Source organism: Microtus ochrogaster (assembly GCF_000317375.1).
Source record: "Microtus ochrogaster isolate Prairie Vole_2 chromosome 14 unlocalized genomic scaffold, MicOch1.0 chr14_random_1, whole genome shotgun sequence".
Taxonomy (NCBI): domain Eukaryota; kingdom Metazoa; phylum Chordata; class Mammalia; order Rodentia; family Cricetidae; genus Microtus; species Microtus ochrogaster.
This window is the reverse complement of record NW_004949096.1, coordinates 26,719,286-26,738,826: the sequence shown is the minus strand read 5'-3', so window position 1 is coordinate 26,738,826 and position 19,541 is coordinate 26,719,286. Positions and strand designations below refer to the sequence as shown.

At 44.0% G+C, this 19,541-nt stretch overlaps 1 protein-coding gene and 1 pseudogene across 1 annotated transcript in view; both read left to right on the top strand.

The window, feature by feature from the left end:
- The window catches only part of LOC101991587 (G-protein coupled receptor 176), a 180,242-nt gene that overhangs the window by 150,574 nt on the left and 10,127 nt on the right, over positions 1-19,541 (top strand). Inside the window, exons 10-11 of the mRNA XM_026787743.1 lie at positions 1,533-1,691; positions 9,275-9,409. Of these exons, the coding sequence (XP_026643544.1) occupies positions 1,533-1,691; positions 9,275-9,409 (294 nt within the window). The remainder of the gene's footprint in view (positions 1-1,532; positions 1,692-9,274; positions 9,410-19,541) is intronic.
- LOC101995780 lies at positions 13,399-14,940 on the top strand (annotated as a pseudogene).

Here is a 19,541-nt window from a genome sequence, read left to right as displayed (position 1 = left end):
AAAAAAAAAAAATTATGGATTTTAATAATCATATTTGATCTTTTTATTCACTAACTCTTTTCCCCACACATTATTTGGGAATCCAGTCCTATTTCTGACCTGGTATTGTTATATCTGTCAACTTCAGAAGTAGTTCCTTGTCCTGGTTGGGTTTGTGTGTCAACTTGACACAAGCTAGCGTCATCATAGAGGAAGGAGCCTCAGTTGAGGAGAGAGGCCTCCATGAGATTCAGTTATAAGGGGTTTTTCTCAGTTAGTGATCAATGGGGGAGGGCCCAGCCCGTGGGTGGTGCCACCTCTGTGCTGGTGGTCCTGGGTTCTATAAGAAAGCAGGCTGAGCAAGCCAAGAGAAGCAAGTCAGTAAGCAGCATCCTCCATGGCCTCTGCATCAGCTCCTGCCTCCAGGATCCTGCCCTGTTTGAGTTACTGTCCTGACTTCCTTCGGTGATGAACAGCAATGTTTGGAAGTGTAAGCCGAAAAAAACCCTTTCCATCAGAACTTGGTTTTTGGTCATGTTGTTTCGTCACAGCAACTAAGAAATTCCTAAAATTTTACATCTTGACCGGCCTAGGTTTGTGGGAGGGTTGGTTTTCTCTCCCCCCACTCCTTTCTGCAAATAACATGACATAGTCACAGCCCTTAGGTCAGTTTTCTGGGTGCAGAAACCACAGTTGAACACCACTCTTCACACTTTGTTCCACCTTTGCAGCCCTGAGTCGGACAAGTCCCGGATGCAGCTCTTTGTGCCCATTCAGATGGGCTCACCTGTGCCCGATACATAATCATGCCCTATAAACATTCAGTGTGGCAATTTTGAATGGATGCTATAATTGAATCTTAATTTTTAAAGTTGTGTCTTTATTTATGAGCATGCATGCATGCTGTTCACGTGTATGTGCCCACAGAGGCCAAAGCGGGGTGTCAGATCTGGAGGTGGAGTTATGGGCAGTTGTGAGCTACCTGATGTGGGTGCTAGGATCAGTGCTTGGTTCTTTTGCAGAAGCAGGGCCAGCTCTTAACCACTCAGCCATCTCAGCAACTGCCGTGATTGGCTGAGACTCAGTTACTTGGCTACAATAGCATACTGTTAGGTTATAACTGGTTTATATCTTAAGCTAGCTATAGTTTGCTATACACAAAGATTTTGGGCTAAACTTATTTGGGCATGGAGACTAGCTAAGGTCAAATTATTTTGCTTCATTGGGATAAAGTTTAAAAATATTGTATTTATTATCAGTTAAAGCCGATTTCTTCCCATCATGTCATAGTTTTATTTTTTGTGTGTTTGTAATTTTTAAGTAGAATAGTGATTATATGAACGAGAATCATATGGGGCTGAGGGCGCCCAAAGAGGCCCTCTGAAGACACTTCACACAGACTGAGAAGAGAATGCAATCATAGCTTTCCTACCTTTTACTACCCAGGGTTGGTGGTGTGCTTATAAGCCTGGGCTCTGATGGAGAGCTCTGAGAAGTATGTTTTGAAGCAAATGTCGTGTGGGAATGACCTGGTCACATTGGTTTCCTTTTAGGGTGACCAGTGTGGTTGGCTGGTCCCGGGAGAAGGCTACACCCTTGCAGCCACGGAGTCTCAGAAGCTTGCTCAGATTGACACGAAACTTCAGGAATTCTCTGTGCTCTCACCAACGGTCTTCAGTCTTTCTCCAAGACTCGAGAGTCAGAGCAATAAGGTATGTTATTTATTTTTGTTTGTTTGTTTATTTGAGGAGAGAGGGGGAGTTGAGACAGGGTCTCTCTCTATAGTAGTCCTGGCTGTCCTGGAACTCGCTCTGCAGAACAGGCTGGCCTCAAACTTACAGAGATCTTCCTGTTTCTGCCTCCCAAGTGCTGGGACTAAAGGCCTGCAGCTCCATGCCTGGCTGAAGGATAAGCTGTGTTTAACCCAGGAGCACAGATTGCTCAGGTTAATGCCTGCAAACATTACCACACATGCTTTCTGATCTCAGCTGGAGAGGTTTGTCCCAGCTGCTCTTCTGTGAGTACAACTGAAGATTTTCAGTTTTTCCAGCAGTGTGTATTTTCTTTTGGTTATGTCTACTTTTTTTGTTTTGTTTTGTTTGTTTTTTCAAGACAGGGTTTCTTTGTAGCTTTGGAGCCTGTCCTGGAACTAGCTCTTGTAGCCCAGGCTGGCCTTGAACTCACAGAGATCCACCTGCTTCTGCCTCCTGAGTACTAGGATTAAAGGTGTGCACCACCACTGCCTGGCTGGTTATGTCTACTTTCTACCCATTTAACTTTCAGTTTGGAATTTTCTAAATTGAGAAATGGGGCAGTTGAGAAGCGACTTATTTTAATAATATCATTTCATCATGATGTAAGGTAACTTACAGTCATGATTAGGAAGAAGGAAGAAAAGTTAATAGTATTCATCAGTCCTTCCAGCCTTTCATCTTTTGGGCCTAGATGTGAACAGAACCGGTCATGTGCCTCTTACCTGTCACGTTTTTCCAGGTCCTTTAATAGCAAGAACGAAGCTTTCCTGTGATAATAATCTCTGTCCTCTGACAGCTTTGAAATAGGTGTGGATGGCTCGCTCCAAACTTCTGCGAAGTGCAGAGAGTGTAGCGGACAGAGAAGAGCAGGGCTCGACACAGTGAACTTCCTTCCTGCTCCTCTGCATTCCAGTTCCAAAGGGCTGGTTTGGGCTTGGGTGGTGGTATGGAGAGAAAGTGGTATGTGTGTATGTGTGTGCGCGTGTGCGCCTGTGCGTGCATGTGTGTGTGTTAGGGGCTGATTTTGCCATCTCTCTTTCAGCTTTGGAAAAGTCTAAGCAAATCATTTTTCACACAGTTCTATGGTTGTAGGGTTTTCTTTTGTCTTTCAAAAAATTTAAGTATCAGTAATTTATCAGTAAGTCCATTCTAAAAGATACTATTGCTAACTGAAGTTACCTTAGCTAAAGAAACTCTGTTAAGATTCCTGAAGAAACAGTTTAATAACTGGTGGCACCTTGGGAGCTATCTCAGCTTCCCTAGGTTAAGTTTCTAAGAGTAGGGAGGGAGCTATGCCTGACCCCTTGAGGCAGAAGCTAGATTTTTGCTAGATTTTATTTTCATCATCTAAGTCACATTTTTCTTCCAGAGCCCACATTATGGTTCAGGTAAAGTCATCTCTGAGCCATAATGAAATGGAGAAACCAGTGTACAGCTGTGCCGGTGCGGGCTGGGACCATACAACTGTGCCGGTGTGGGCTGACGTCATACAACTGTGCTGGCGTGGGCTGAGATGGTGCAGTTTTATGGGAAACAACACTTTTTTTTTTTTACAAAGAAAAGAGAAAACTGCTCCTGGCCTTCCCACTGAATGCAGGAACAGATCAGGAGTGTCATGGTTGCTGAAAAGAAGTAACTGATGCTTCTTCCACACAAAACAGCATATCTTCTCAACATGTGTTCAGTTTCCTCTTGGAGCTTCTCGCCCAAACCAGCACTGCACATTGAACTTTCAAGTAGAAATGCAAACCTAGCAAATTAATTCATGATAATTATTTTTGAATTGTGAGGTCTTCTGAATAAGTTCACTGAAAAGAATGCGTAAGCTTTTTTTATCTCTGTGAGCTGGTGAATGGGCTCCAATCTGTTGTTGAGCACAAACACTTAGCATTTGAATTCGTCTTAGTTTCATTCTTCTGCAGACCATTAGGCTCATCAGCGGTGCTTCTTCACGAGCCTTTAGGAGAATGCCTTTTAAGTGGATTGCACATTCCTACTTAAAGACTTATTCTTATTTCTGTGTGCGCACGTGTGCAAGTGTGCCTGCTTGCCTGTGTGTGTCTGCGTGCATGTTCATGTGGGTGCTAGCAGAGACTGGAAGAGGGTGCCGAGCCTTGAAGCTGGAGTTGCAGGCGGTTGTGAGCCACTCTGAGTGCTTCACAGAGCCGTCAACACTTGTAACTGCAGAACCATCTCTCCTGTTTCTAGATTTCTGCTTTCAAACCAATTCAACAAACATTTAACCTAGGGCTTACTGTTTATTAGAAATTACAGGGACTTAAAGATAAGTCAGGCACATAGTTTACCTTAGAGTACAAAAGCCTTGCTTTGAGTAACATTTTTCAGATTGAGCAGGTTCTATTTAAGATTATATATGTGTGTTCATATATACATTTAACAACAATAAAAAAAATAAGAGGTCACTGAAGTTTCTGCTTCCAAAGCATGAGGACCCGAGTTTGATTCCCAGAACTCACCTCAAAAAAGCCACAGAAGACTGCCCACCACATAGCTCAAGGCTGGAGCTGGTGGCTGTGGCGCCAGATAAATTCACAGATGGGTTTCCTTAGGCTCACAAAGTGTTTACAAATGTTCGTAGTCAATATTTAAAAGTTAGGTGAATTCAAATGAAAATGCTAGTTTCTAGTTTTTCTTTGAGAAATTAGAGAATATGCTAGCCCTTCGCCTGACTCCTTGGTGTGGGCTAGTGAACTAGCCTGAGCTGGGTGGCAGCTAGTGTCTCTTCTGGTTCTCCACTTTCCTGTCCACTTGCCGTTCTGTATCATGTTGTCAAGAAAATGGTTTTCTGTACAAGTTGAACACACACAGGCTCCCTGGCATAGCTGCTTGTGGTTACTGTGTGATGTTAAGTTGGTAGGCATGGAAACCTATGATGCACACTTTGAAGGTCTCTAGAGAAGATCACAGAGGGTGCAACCAAAGCTCTGGTCTTTGCGAGAGGGAAGGGGAACATCATCTCTCCTTGCTCTTAGAAGTTTGCGTGTTGTGACCGTCCTTATATTAATCACATGCCTGGTGCTCTTAACTATGGAAAAATGTTCTTTAAATATTTATTTATTTTATGCATGTGAGTGCTCTATCTGCATGTATGCCTTTGTGTCAGAAGAGGGCATCAGATCCCACTATAGATGGTTGTGAGCCACTATGTGGTTGGTGGGAATTGAACTTAGGACCTCTGGAAGAGCAGCCAGTGCTCTTAACCACTGAGCCATCTCTCCAGCCCCAACTATGGAAAAAAGTTTTTAAAGCAACATTTGCCTTTTCCTCTGTGAAAACAAAAACCTGTTCTCTCGCTGCTGCTGTAATATTAACAATGTTGTGGCTGCGGTTTCCTTATGTGCTTTTAATCCTCATCTTTGGGAGCCAAAGAGAGCCAATCTCAGCCGTGTTTATTCCTAGGATCTGTGGATTAACCGTGCATACCCATGCTTACCAATCTCTTGAGTTGCCAACAAGACAGTCAGTTCTTTCTCCGTATTGGAAAGCGCCCTGTAAAGTTGAGTGATGGCATATAATTTTGTTTTTCTCATTTGTTGCGTAGACTAGATTCCAGCTTTCTCCAGAAATATCTATGATATGGGAGAGTAGTGTAACATTCAGTTCCTTAAATCCTCAGCAACTGGATTCAATAATCAGTGCTATTCTTCTTGGCTTTTGTAAAGACACAGACTTTATTTATCTCTCATGCGATTAGTCTTACTAAATCTAGAATTCCACTTCATGGTTAGAGGGTTCTCCCCCTGCCCCCCATCAAAGGCGAGTTTTCAGAAATGTCTCTTACTGACAAGAGGTAGTTCTTTGTTCTCAAACCACCTAACTTAATTGAATATAATGACTCTCCTTAACTTGATTTTTGTCCTGTGCTTAGAACATTAATTCCATCACTCACAGTTTGGTAATGCAAAAACAAACAAACAAACACCCCCCCCGAACCCTGCAACTATTTGAGTGAAGACATAGTATTTATATTCATCTCTTTTCTTGCCAAAAATCACACAACCGCTGACAGCAAAAAAAAAAAAAAAAGAGTTTGGTTTGTTTGTTTCTTTCTCAACACTAGCTAAAAGTTAGGAGCAATTTGACATGTAATCCTGAAAAACTATATATTGCCAAGTCCATTCCCCCCAGATTTAAAGCATGGGTTCAGAGCAGGAATCCAATTACCACTTGGTTTATGCCAGTTACAAGCCCTGACTTTACCTCCCTGTAGAAACCACGGCAGCGTGTCTCAGGGGCATCTGCGTTTGCACTGAAGAATAAACCAGAACTTACTTTAGCATTCCTGGTCTCTAGAGCCAGGCTATTGGAATTCTCATTTAGATCTGGGAAATTGCCCTCGTCTCCCAGCCCCCATTTTTACAGATTATTTTGAATTTTATACTTTTTTTTTTTTTCTCGCCATGTCTCCAATGCTGGCAAGGTTTCTTTTGTTTCATGGCAACATTCCAAGATGATAAAAATAGTCTGTTTGAAAGATTTTCCCCACTACATTTGGGCAACTGACCCATGTGAGACAAGAAATAGGAGTGACTCGTAGACACGCAGAGAGTGAGCCTGGACGTGCAGGGCAAGCTGGCTTCTCCCACGCAGGTCTGTGCTCTTACCGCATGGCTTCTTTGAATATCAAATAACTCAGTGAGCTCTGAGTAATTTCCTTTGTATTTGACTTATGAAAAATGAGTTTATTTAGCTTCAAAGGCCTCTGTGGGCCCAGCCAACATCACAGATATTTTTTAAAGGGTAAACTCAGAATCTCTTGGCAATCAGTTAGTCAGAATAACAAATATCAATTTACCTCAGGGTTAATTCTCTCCTTCTGATGTCATCAGGACTCTGAGTACATCACGGAGAGCTTTTGCTGAGTTCTCTGCAAAATCCTTGCTGTCTGACTCAGAGCTACAGGAGCAGTCTGTTGCTCGGAGACTCCACTGAATTAAATCTCAAAGATGGTGAAGATGGCTCCAGTTGGTGTTTGCGGTCAGGAAAGAACTCCCCGCACCAGGCACTGGCTCAGTCTGCAGCAGGTCACTGGAGAGCACCAGTGATGTTCACTGTTCTCTCCTGGCTTGCCTTCATTACATGGTATTGCTCAGATACTTGAACTAGACAATTATGCTGTCAGAGAGGATGACCAAGGGACCAAGAAAAGATCTCACACACCCTCCCTCGCAGTGCAGAGAATTGCAGATGAGGCAGCAGAAGTTAAGACTTGGGAAGAGGGGATGGCATCTTAGTTGCATACCTGATGGTCCTTGCAGAGTCTGACTGAGCTCTGACCGCCAGGCCTGCACTGTTGAATATGCAGAACCTAATCTCTGTCAGAGCAGAACAGAAAGAGGGTTGGTGGAATGCCATGCTTGCTTAAAAATTTTAAAATAAATGACCTTTCTACTTATGAAATTAGTACATTTACTGTAGAAAATTCAAAAACCACAAAAACTAAGAACATTGGAACACACACACACACACACACACACATATATACACACACTGAATGCAGGACTTCATGCATGCCAGTCAAGTATTCTATTACTGAAATAGATTCCCATTATTAAATCAAGTTTTATTTTTTTCAGATCATCAAGTTAATTACTGTTAAAGTTTCTTCCAGTTTATTCCTGTGCAAAGACAGCTACTGACCCCTTCCCAGGCAATATATCAGTTGGGACAAGAAACAGAAAGCACAGCCAGCTTGGATTTCAGATGCTTGTGCGACTGTGTGCAGCTTTTTAGTGGGTTCTGGGGACCCAAACTCAGGTCCTTGGGCTTGTGGCAAGCGTTTTCACACACTGAGCAAACTCCCCACATTATTAGTTGCGCAGGAGAACGCTTTCTAACGTGCATTTTGCTGACATTTGTTATAAGTATGATCAAACATTAACTGTGATCAAAGTTCTGAGAACTGACATTAGAGTTTATTGGTCAATACTCGAGCAGCTTCAGGGGTCTAGTTTGTGTACAGCAAGGTCAGTCATGCTGCTGCTAGGCAGGGATGTGTGGTATGTGCAAGGAAGGGCCAAGTGATCATAGGAACATTAAGATGGATACAGTGAGCAGGGTTTCCTTTCCAGGTACAGCAGAGAATACTTTAAGGTGGATACATGCTCAAGCTAGATTCAAATGAGTTAGTCTCTGAAGGGAGGTGGAGGGTGGATGCCTGGGGTAGTGGGGAATTAGCAGCAAGAGCATGGCTGAGGTTCGATTCTAAGACCCAGGTGAGTCCCCAGGTCATATATACCTCACCCCTTGCTGTGTTGTTTCTCGGCAGAGGAGGAATCAATCACACTGGAACCCTTTAGTAGGCTTAAACAGTACCTTAAGTAATTCTCTGTTGGGGACTGTGGACCCTCAGACCCAGAATTTTCAGTGACCCCCCCTTGCCTGCCGGAGTAAACAACTTGTTTTCCTGTGCTTGCAGCTGCTCTGAGCAAGAGACCGTCGTGAGTTCCTGATGGTAGGGGAGTGGTTTCTGGTGTGCTTGCAGCTGAAAAATCCCGAGCTAGGGCGTGGCCATTAGCCAAGGAGAGCCCTATATAAGCTGTCCTGGAACACAATAAAGGGGGCATTCTTGTTTCAAGGATGACCATCTTTCTCTCTGTCTCTCTGTCTTTCTCTTTGTGTGTGTGTGTGTGTGTGTGTGTGTGTGTGTGTGTGTGTGTTTCAATCTCCAGCCCCTTACCTGATTCGTGAACCATCCCGTGGTAGACAGGTGGTAACATCATCTTAGTCAGGAGCCAGGTGGAACCGAGATGCAGAGCTTCTGATGTTGCCAAATCCAGTTTCTCCCATAACTATACACCTGCTTCTAATAACAGGGATGGGCACGCTTACAATGTAGCAACAGCAGCTGTGGTTACCCACGCAGTCTCAAGCAGCCACTGTTCCAGTATAGGTGGTGGAAGAACTCACGAAGCCCCGCTCCTAACCAAGGGGTTATTGGCAACTGATAGCTGCTGGGGCAGGAAGAACCATTTCCTTTTGGAGGTGCAGCCACTGGTAGATGGCACCGCTTCATTCAGTGGACGGCCCACAGCAGTGCACACACGGGCAACACTAAACAGATGTAGTGGGTTATTTATTTTTTAGAGGAGAGGACATGAAGTTGGGAGATAGGCATGTTGGGGGAGACCCAGGGGAACCAGAGAGGTGAATGGGGAGTGGATATGATCATATTTCATTGTACAAATGTATTTGCAAAGAATTAGAGAAATTAAAATGAAAAAATGTGACACTGCGTAGAGAAACCGCAAGCAGGACTCAGGCTCCTACCCAGCTGTGGCTCTTCCTGCTGTACCTTCCTGGTTTTCAGACCACGCCAGACCCTGAGTTTATTCCACCATTTGTTCATGTGTATTTGGACTTTTAATTCCTCAGATAGGAAAACTGAAAAGAATTCTAAGCATGGGTTGAAGGGAAGAGACGTTGAGCAACGCAATTGACCCTTAAGTCTAGTTCACATTGGAGGGTTTGTGACTGTGCTTTAACCGGCCCATGAGTGAATTATCTCACTTTTAAATTAGGAACCTGACCTGGATGAAGAAGGAAATATGGAGCCAGCTCCAGGAGAAAAGATACTCCGGGACAACAAAGAGCAAAGGGACCAGCGGTCTCGACTGAGAGCCATTGATGGGAAGCTGAGAGAGATCAATGAACAGGTGTGCGCTTTCTCACTTGGCCTGATCGTAGTCCTTCATTGTACCGAGAAGCTGCTCAGTTAGAGTGTTTTTATCTGTTGAATTGGGCATGAGACCTTGCCAGTCTAAATCAAAGCAAAAAATATGATTCATAGGATTTAAGATGATAATATTATTTAGTAATTTACACACATATTACCTGTAAAGTACTATCTGAACTCAGAATCATAGTGCACAATGATCTGTCTGATAGGAACACACATATGGAAAATATTCTTATGTATTAGCCTTAATGCTTAAATATTCCCACCTTTAGCCGGGCGATGGTGGCGCACGCCTTTAATCCCAGCACTCGGGAGGCAGAGGCGGTGGATCTCTGTGAGTTCAAGACCAGCCTGGTCTACAGAGCTAGTGCCAGGACAGGCTCCAAAGCCACAGAGAAACCCTGTCTCAAAAAACCAAAAAAAAAAAAAAAATTCCCACCTTTGGTTTACAATTAATACAGTTTTAGTTTTAATACAGGGTTAGTAATTTTAAGCCTACTACATATTTTCTTGCTTTTAATTTAAAGCTATATTATTACTGATGACAGATTATATATATATATATTTTATCTAGAGTCTCACTATGTAGCCCAGGCTGGGCTTGGACTTGGTTTTAAGGTGGGAAGGAGTCTTTTGGTTAACAGTTTGCGGTACAGTACATCACGCCAGGGAAAGTGTGGTGGAGAGAGTGACTTTAGCCACTGACTGTGGCAGCAGGAGCCTGAGGCAGCTGGTCACAATGTGTCTGAAGTCAGGAAGTAGAGAGAACAGAGGAACAGTCTCTGATGGATGCTTCTGGGAACTGCTTATTCTGCCTTATTTTCTTATTCTTGACCCCATGATGGAGTATCCTTTTTAGATACTGCTGTCTAAGCTCAGGATACAAGTTCAAATCCTGAAAGTTATGGTGGAAGAGAGAACCAACTCTTGAAAGTTTTCTTCTGACCTCCATACATGTGCTGTGGCACCACCTGCACTCACACACATACACGCACATGTACACACATACACACATACCCATAAACACACCACATGCACGCACACACACACATACATCACATCGCATGCACACGCACATATACATCATATGCACACATTATTATAATAAAATAATTTAAAAATCCCTGATTTGGTGAAAGGTATCATATATGGCCACAGGATTGGTAAATTGAATATCAAACCCACAGCCAGTCTTAGGGAAGGAAAAGGAAGAGCTAAAGATGATACAGGAGTCCTGACACCCACTCCTGGAGACACCTGGCTCCCCAGACTGGCTCGTGAGCAAAGGCAGGAAAAGCTGCCTTGTTCTGTGCTCCGATGGTTGCCGATAGCTGTCGTGGTCAAGGTTAGTAGAGAGAGCGGGAGTCGATCATTCTGTAGATGGCCACGGGCCTGTCGTTGCCAGTGAACTTAGCTGTTAGGAGTTATGGGAAGAAGACACAGCACAGGGAGGTTGAACCCCACACATTTGTATTGAACTGAATATTCACACAGGACCCCAAGAAACAGCTACATAAAACGGCCTCCCTGGGCAAGCTCTCTATTACTTGCCATACAAATGACAGACAGTCTCTGGGGCGGGCACTCTTGTTTCCTCCCTCAGAAGTGGATTTCTGTTGTTTTGGGCGTTCTTGTTCCATCCAGCCTTCTAAACCCCCCCCCCCCCCCACACACACTTTATAACTTCCCAGACTCATAGTCCTGTTTTGCAAGCGTCAGTTGTGGACACCATAGTTATGATCCAAATTGTTCAACTTTGTGATGTTAGTATGTTGTGAGAATTTTTTCAGGAGGAGATGTGAGCAATCCCCTCCCCCTAATTCCTTAGGTCCTAAAGCTCAACTCCACCAAAGTTCACCGTGGGGACCAATGAGTTCACTAGGCTTACTTCCAGATCCTGAGTGGAGGGTTATGGGCAGGAGTATGGGTGGGCTTAAAGCAGCTCCAGTAGAAGGGCTGTGCCCACATGGACAGAGGCTTCCCACGCTGCATGGATGGAGTCCTTCCCCAGCCTTCCTCAGCCTAGATATGTTAGCTCATTCCCAGGCCCCAAGGTTACATGAGATTAGGGCAGAATCTGACCGGGAAGAGAGTGGATCCTCCGGCGAGGGTCCAGTGACCTGCTTCATCCCCTCCTCCTTTGAGGGAATGCTAGTTGGCAAGCTCAGCTGTGATCTTTTGCGAGCAGACACATCAGTCTCAGGAAGACGGCAGTTATTCTGCTCTGACGATAGGACTGTGTATTTGGGTGCGCTTGTTTCTAGACTGAGGATGGGAGCACAGACGGTGAAATGGAAGCTGGAGGGGTAATCATGCAGAGGACCCGTGATGTCATCATCCTGGCCAAGGACAGATGAAAGGTGGAAATGCTGAGAGCAAGGAAGGTCACTGCTTATGCTAGCAATCAGGGGAGGAGAAAGGACAGGATTGGGTCTCTGAGGGCCAGAAGAGTGCGCTGGTGAGCAGCAGCCCAGGGGAAGCCCATCAGCAGGGATTGGCCGTCTCTCTGACAGCCTTCCAAAAAATAGAGACAGTAGGCATTGAGTGGAAACAGGGTGAGGAGAGCTTGGATAATTGCAATGGAGGGTCAGAGGGGCGAGGGAGTTGATGGTACTTCAGATTTCATAACCAGAGGAAAAATGAATGCAGTATTGTGTCCCAGATATCAGCTTGGGATCCCGTTGCCCTTCTTTGTTCCAGCTTCAGAATGTATTCCGCGTAACCCACACAGTGCCATGCAACTGCCAGATGTGCGAGGTAGATCTCTACATCTTGAAGAGAAGATGTCTAGATTCACAAGGAGGAAGATGTCACTGCATGAATCAATGATTGTTGTGATTCCATTTGTGTTGAGAATTCATGTGGAAATCCTGGACCTGTTTAGTGTCACATGCTAGTCGCGATGGCTTTAGTAAGGATAGGGATGATGGAAAGGCGAAGAAAGGAAATACACTTTTTCTGGCATGCTAAAGGGAAGAGCATATTAGGACGAAGGTGAATTTTATATTATGTTTTGCATTTTTCTCTATCTTCCCAACTTTAAAAGATGCACAGGTGTTATGTTTGTAAGAAGCGTTAATGCTTATGAATGCGAGAATTTATTGCTCTTTGTTGTCTCTCGCCTGATCTTTCAGCATTTAGAGACAGAGTCACTACAACAAACGGGACTTAGTCTTACTGGTGACTCAGATTCGCATCCACACACCTGTTAGGCCAGCAGAAATATCAGTGATGTGGCATGATTGTGTGTGAGTGGGGTGAGTTGGGACACAGTCATACTTGAACATACTGCTAGCTTTCCAAATTGTTTTTTCCTCAGGAGACAATTGACTAATAAATATAACAGTGACTATTATATTTGTACATGTAATCTTACTTTTATAAATATTTCCAAAGAAATAATATCCAAGGAAAACCAAGCCAAGTAGAACAGGAGGCACCGTAAATGGTCTCATATTAATGAATGCTCACACAATTTACACACAGTGAGCCCAGCTGAGGCTATGGCAGGACAAAGATAATGAATACCTGGACCTCAGGAATATGGGACCTTTACGTGGAAATGTCTGGTAGAAAACATAAAAGTCAAAGTTGAAGGTAGATCTCACCAACTGTATGCAATGTATGTTATGCACATTAGTGTTAATATGTGAATTACATATCACATATGCAATGTGAATATGTAATATGTGACTAGGAGTAGCTTTCCTGATTCCCACTGATTCCCCTTTTCTTCTAAAGGAAGAGGAGTCATAACTGAGGACATCCTATAAGTTCAGTGTCTCATTTAGAGATATTTTAATTCATTGATGTAATGATGGACTTCTTGATAATTTAAGAATTATCAATTTGTCCCTCGCGCGCCCGGCCGGCGGGAACGCGGCGGCCCGGTTCCCGGAGGGCCGCGCCTAGCCTAGGCCGAGCTCCACGCGGCGTCCAAGCGCGGGGCCGTGCCCGCCGCCACCGGGAGCAGCATTTTTATTCAGGCGACGCTTAAGGGAGCCCGGCGCGCCCGGTGCATTGTGGGAGCGCCGCGGCCCGTTTTCGGGAGGGGGCAGAGGGCGCAAAGCGAACCGGTGGATCCCAAGTAGAAAGCGCAGTGGACCAAAAGAGAGGGAAGGGAGGGGCTGAACTGTGAAGAGCCCCAGAACCATGTCTGCTCGGGAGTCCTTTAACCCGGAAAGTTATGAACTGGACAAGAGCTTCCGCCTAACCAGGTTTACTGAACTGAAAGGCACAGGCTGCAAAGTGCCTCAAGATGTCTTGCAGAAATTGCTGGAATCTTTACAAGAGAACCACTTCCAAGAAGAGGAGCAGTTTCTGGGAGCTGTTATGCCACGGCTTGGCATTGGGATGGATACTTGTGTCATTCCTTTGAGGCATGGTGGGCTTTCCTTGGTTCAAACCACAGATTACATTTATCCTATTGTCGACGACCCCTACATGATGGGCAGGATAGCTAGCATGTGCTAATGTCCTCAGTGACCTCTATGCAATGGGCATCACAGAGTGTGACAATATGCTGATGCTCCTTGGAGTCAGCAATAAGATGACTGACAGGGAAAGGGATAAAGTGATACCGCTAATTATACAGGGTTTTAAAGATGCGGCAGAGGAAGCGGGAACCTCTGTAATGGGCGGTCAAACAGTGTTAAACCCCTGGATTGTTCTGGGAGGAGTCGCCACAACTGTCTGCCAGCCCAATGAATTTATCATGCCAGATAACGCAGTACCAGGGGATGTGCTGGTACTGACAAAACCGCTGGGGACACAAGTTGCAGTTGCTGTACACCAGTGTCTGGATATTCCTGAAAAATGGAATAAAATTAAGCTAGTGGTCACCCAAGAAGATGTAGAATTGGCATACCAAGAAGCAATGATGAACATGGCACGACTCAACAGGACAGCTGCAGGCCTTATGCACACATTCAATGCTCATGCAGCCACTGACATCACAGGCTTTGGGATTCTGGGCCACGCACAGAACCTGGCCAAGCAGCAGAGGAATGAAGTGTCGTTTGTGATTCACAACCTTCCAGTGCTGGCCAAGATGGCAGCTGTGAGCAAAGCCTGCGGGAACATGTTCGGCCTCATGCACGGGACCTGCCCGGAGACATCAGGAGGCCTGCTCATCTGTTTACCACGTGAGCAAGCAGCTTGGTTCTGTGCAGAAATAAAGTCCCCCAAATATGGCGAAGGCCACCAAGCATGGATTATTGGGATTGTAGAGAAGGGCAACCGCACAGCCAGAATCATCGGCAAACCTCGGATTATCGAAGTTGCACCTCAAATAGCCACGCAAAACGTGAATCCCACACCTGGTGCCACCTCCTAATCTAGACAGAGATAGCTATTGGATTTTGTTTTTAAATAGATCTATTTCCTTTATCATCACTTTGATTAAAGACTCGATAAGAACAACAAAAATCTCATTGTGTCTACACATCTGGTGACCCTAGGTCGGTTTGTGAGTGGATGCAATTAATAAAAAGAAATCCATGGCCTTCTTTTCCTGTTACGTTAACTGAAGATGCACCCAACCTTGAGGCAGCTTCTGAGTTGAGAATGATATTGTTATCCAATACTGTTGATTCATTTTGAATCTTTAGATGCGTATCTCTTGCCGCATAGGCGCTTTCTAAAGGTGCTTCCCACCCCAGACATTACTGAGAGCAGTGTCACCTGGCAGTCTGGGTCTTCTCGTGTCTATAAATGGTCTCAGTTGACATTCTAGAAAGGCAGAATTGGTAAGTGACGTGGTGGCCTCCCAGTCGTCAGAGGGTTGCATGAGTCCTTTGAGTCTTTGGTTTGTAAAGAGCTGAGTCTAACAACTCGAGGGCATTTCTTCTACCCAGGACATTCTCCAGTCACTCACTCAGACTCAGTTCAGTAAGGTTTACTCTGCATGGAAAGCACTTAGAATTAAAAAAGAATTTTTTTAAAAGCTTTCCTGATACTTGCAGTAATACCATTAATGGTTCTTTACCAATAGGAAAAAGGATACTTTTTGCAATGTAATTAGATGTTCTATAGTGTGACAAGGAATTGCCTTCCAATAGGGGATTCATGTATAATACTCATTTATAATTCAATATCTAATTTACTTCGCAAATAATTTTTAAATATAATCAATAATGACTGTTCTGTGGATGGTAGCATTTAATACATTTTATATTTTGTATAGTGATTTCAGGCCTCTTGTTTAAAATCAGCAGCTCTTTAGCCTAATTCTTAGCATCATTTTGTCTCTGCGCCCATACTTTTTTGTGCATGCATTTTGTGATCTGTCTAAAACCTGCATTGCCAACATTGCAGCTCAAATTTAAAAGTTGTTATTCAAATAAATATTTAATTTTTTTAATTGCTCTTGTATAATCAGAAAAAAAAGAAGTATCAATTTGTGTTTTATCTAATTATTTGAAACACTGAGTGTTCCATTCTGATATTAAGATTTTTCTTTTAAGACAAGAAGATCTTTACGTTCTAGACTGAGGTAAAAATGTCTTTCAGGAAGCAGCGTGGTAATTCCACAGTTAACCACTTTCAATTATAAGATTTGGGATTTTCAAAAGAATCAGCAGTCTGCCTTTACCTCGGCGAGCCCATGAATGATAAAATGGACAGCGGTTTGTCAGCATTGGGAAACTCTTCATGGTTCTAATTGTTCTAAAGTATCCACCACACTTTTCAGGTCTTTATTGTGTCTCCTTTGGGTTCTTTCAGTATTTTCATCTTTTGACATTGCTACTATATCTTTGCACATTCCTTCCTGTTTCTGTTTCCTGGAAACCACAGGTTGGCCTTGTTTGGTGAATGGAGTTATAATTGCATCAGGGTGCTTAGCTCTCTAAGCCCTGTTGCTAAGCATTGGCCATAAGAACGTGGTTCGCAAAGGGCTATCAGTCCTTGTGTTCTTATGCTTGTTTTGGCTCGTGCTTTTCATTTAGCCTGCTATAAGAATATACGGAGCCTGGCCCACAGACCAGGGGCTTTGTTTGCTCAGAGCATGGCTTGGAGGGCTTCCCTCCAGTTGCTGAGCACTGGAAATGAGCTGTAGAGTGAGGAAGCCTGACTCTCACACAGGCAGTTCTGTAAGCTGGAAACTAAAGCACTGAACAGGTAAATGAGTTTTCAAAAACTCACAATTAGTTAGCAGTAGACTTAGGCCAACCCTCAGTTTTTCTGGTACCTGAGTCTGTGAACTTCTCAATAAATACAACTATTAATTACTTCCATGTGGGTCAGCCATTCTGTGTGTGGGATTTGTGACAGCCTCATATAGACTGAACCAACGTGTCTGCCTTTTTTATATTGTTCTGGGAATTCAGCTTAGGTCCTCATGCTTGCTCAGCAAATGCTTCACCGACTGAGCTCTCTCCTTGGTCCACATGCACGTAACTTTTATTAGAGTACTTCTGGATGGTACCAGTCTCTTGGCGTGCCCAATTTATGAATTAAATGTATACATGTGTGTATAGGAGAGATGGGGCTTGGTGCTAACTGGGGTTTTAGGCATCCAGTGGAGCTCTTGGAACATGTCTTCTGGAGGAATGGATACTGCTTTTTTTCCCCTTTTCCTCTTCCCCTCCCTCCCTCCCTTCCTCCCTCCTTCCTTTCTTCTTTCCTTCCTTCCATTCTTGAGACAGGGTTTCTCTGTGGAATAGCCCTAGCTGTCCTGAAACTCACTTTGCAGCCCAGGCTGGCCTTGAACTCACAGAGATCTGCCTGCCTTTGCCTCCCAAATTCTGGGATTAAAGGCGTGCGCCACCATGACTGACTACTGCTTTTCTCATGGTTTCCATCTAAAGCTACTTCTGTCCCGAAGAAAGGACTGACTAAGGCATTGACACACAGTGACAGCTGCCGGGGTCTGCTTGAAGCTTCCCCCAAGTATGAATCCAGACACTCTCTGCTTTATCGAGGAAGATTTGCTGACTAGCAGAGCTGATTTATTCTGGCACAACTCCTTTGTGAAGACTAGTAGCTGACAGTTTGAGGGTGGGACTGACCAGTAGGCTGTGCTACGCAGGTCGCTGAGTTCAGTCTATCCTTTGTGCTGTTACCACAGCTGTGGCTTTAGCCTCCAAACTTCTGGGTCTCAGTACTCGACTCTCCTCTTTCTGTTCTCTGTGTGGCCTTGTGTCTCCTGGACCCAGACTTTCCTAGATACACTCTTGATGTGGTAGGTTCTGCCTTGTGTTTAGTTTAACCATTGACTCCCTCCCACATGGCAGGGGATTATGTGGAGGTTCATTTCCTGACATACTGGACCTAGAGATGATTTGTGTGTATTAAGTTCTTGCTCCTAGTATCTTTTGTTTACATGACACGATTGGTCTCCAGTTCTGTATTTTTTATACTATTCTTTTCAGAGAAGACTTGGTGGTAAATGAAAAATATCATCCTTAAAATTCTACCTGAAAATTTTATTTAAAAAGTTTTTCAGGATTGGCAAGATGGCCCAGTGAGTCAGGGTGTCTGCTGGTAGGCCTGGTGATCTGAGTTCAGTTCTCGGGATACACATGGAGGAAGAGAACCTACTTCTACAGGTTGTCCTCTGACCTGCACCTGTGGGCCATGGCACCTGAGCACCCACCCCCACACACAAGCACACAACCAATAAATACAAGTAAAAAAAAAGTTTGATTTTGATTTCTGATCAACTTTATTTATTGACCTAAATGTTGTTTGCTTTGGCTTCAAAAATAAAACAACTTAAAAAGACACATTAATAATAAGAGATGTGTGTGTGTAGGGCAGACATTAAGTAGAAGCGCAAATGTCAGTGTCACTTAGCCTGGGTGTTCACTAAGGCGACAGTAGAGTGTGAGCTGGGATAGACCAAGCCCCTGAGGAGGGAAGGGGTGCAGAGGTCAGACTTTCATGGGTACGGCAGAAGGTTTGAAGAAGGACTAACCTGAAAATATTGCCTGGAATAATGAATCAGATAAGGTCTCACATTTAGAGACAAACATGGCCGTGCAGTCAGATTCTGTGCCAACCTGCGGGTAAGAAAGTTCTGATTTTACTTGCATGACAGACTAGATGTCTGGAGAAACTCAAAAAGACCCAAACAAGCTGCATAAGATATAATTTTAAGATGGACTCTTTTTTTTATTGAGATATAACCATTCATTTTTATGGGGTAGAGTTTGACAATTTGATACATTGCTTCATCAAGTCATGGTCACGAACACCCTCAGCCTCTTGAATGTCAATAATGTCTACATAGTGGGGACTTTGGTCTCTTTTAATTATTTGAAAAAAATCATAAGTTATCATAACCGATAATTATCCTATATGCTGTAGGAAATCACAGTGAATTTCTCCTGTCTGTGCTTTGATTCCCCTTTACCTAATTTCCTTCTGTCCCCTTCCCTCCGCACCCTTCCCTGTCTCTAGTGACCACCATTTCACCTCATTTCTCAGATCAACATTTTAGTTTCCATGAATGAGTGAGAACTGTATTTTTCTTTCTGTGCCTGGCTTGTTTCCCTTAACACCATGGCCTCCAGTTCCATCTGCAGCAGCACGAACGGCAGGACTTCATTTATTTTTCTAAGACTGAATAACATTCCACTGTGCACACACAGTGTATTTTCCTGGTTCATTTATTCCTTGGGGGACAGCTTGGCAGAGTCTGGACTTGGCTATCGTGAGTGGGCAGCAGGGTGGTGTGGAAGGCTGCAGGCCTCTCTTTGGTACAGTGACTTCATTGCTTTGGGGCATGTACTTGTTGGTGGGACGTCTGGATCATATGGTGGCTGTATATTTAAAGTTGTTTCTGTGCTGTTTTCTATAATTTTACTAGTTTTTCTTTAATCAGTAATGAATATAAGAGTTCCTTTGTCTGCACGAACCTTCAGTATTTACAGAGGTTTTGATAATAGCCATTCTTACTGGGATGAGTGATATATGGTTTTGGTAAACATTTACCTGGTGGCTAGTGATGGGGAGAGTGTGTTCTCAAGCACTTCCTGGCCATTTGGATGTCTTCTTTTGATAAAGGTTCATTCAGACATTAACGGTAGCCTTGAGCACTCTGGCCAGGAAGTCCTCGGTGGATGGACTCTTGCACCTGTTCTCCCCATTCTGAAGCTGTGTCCTAA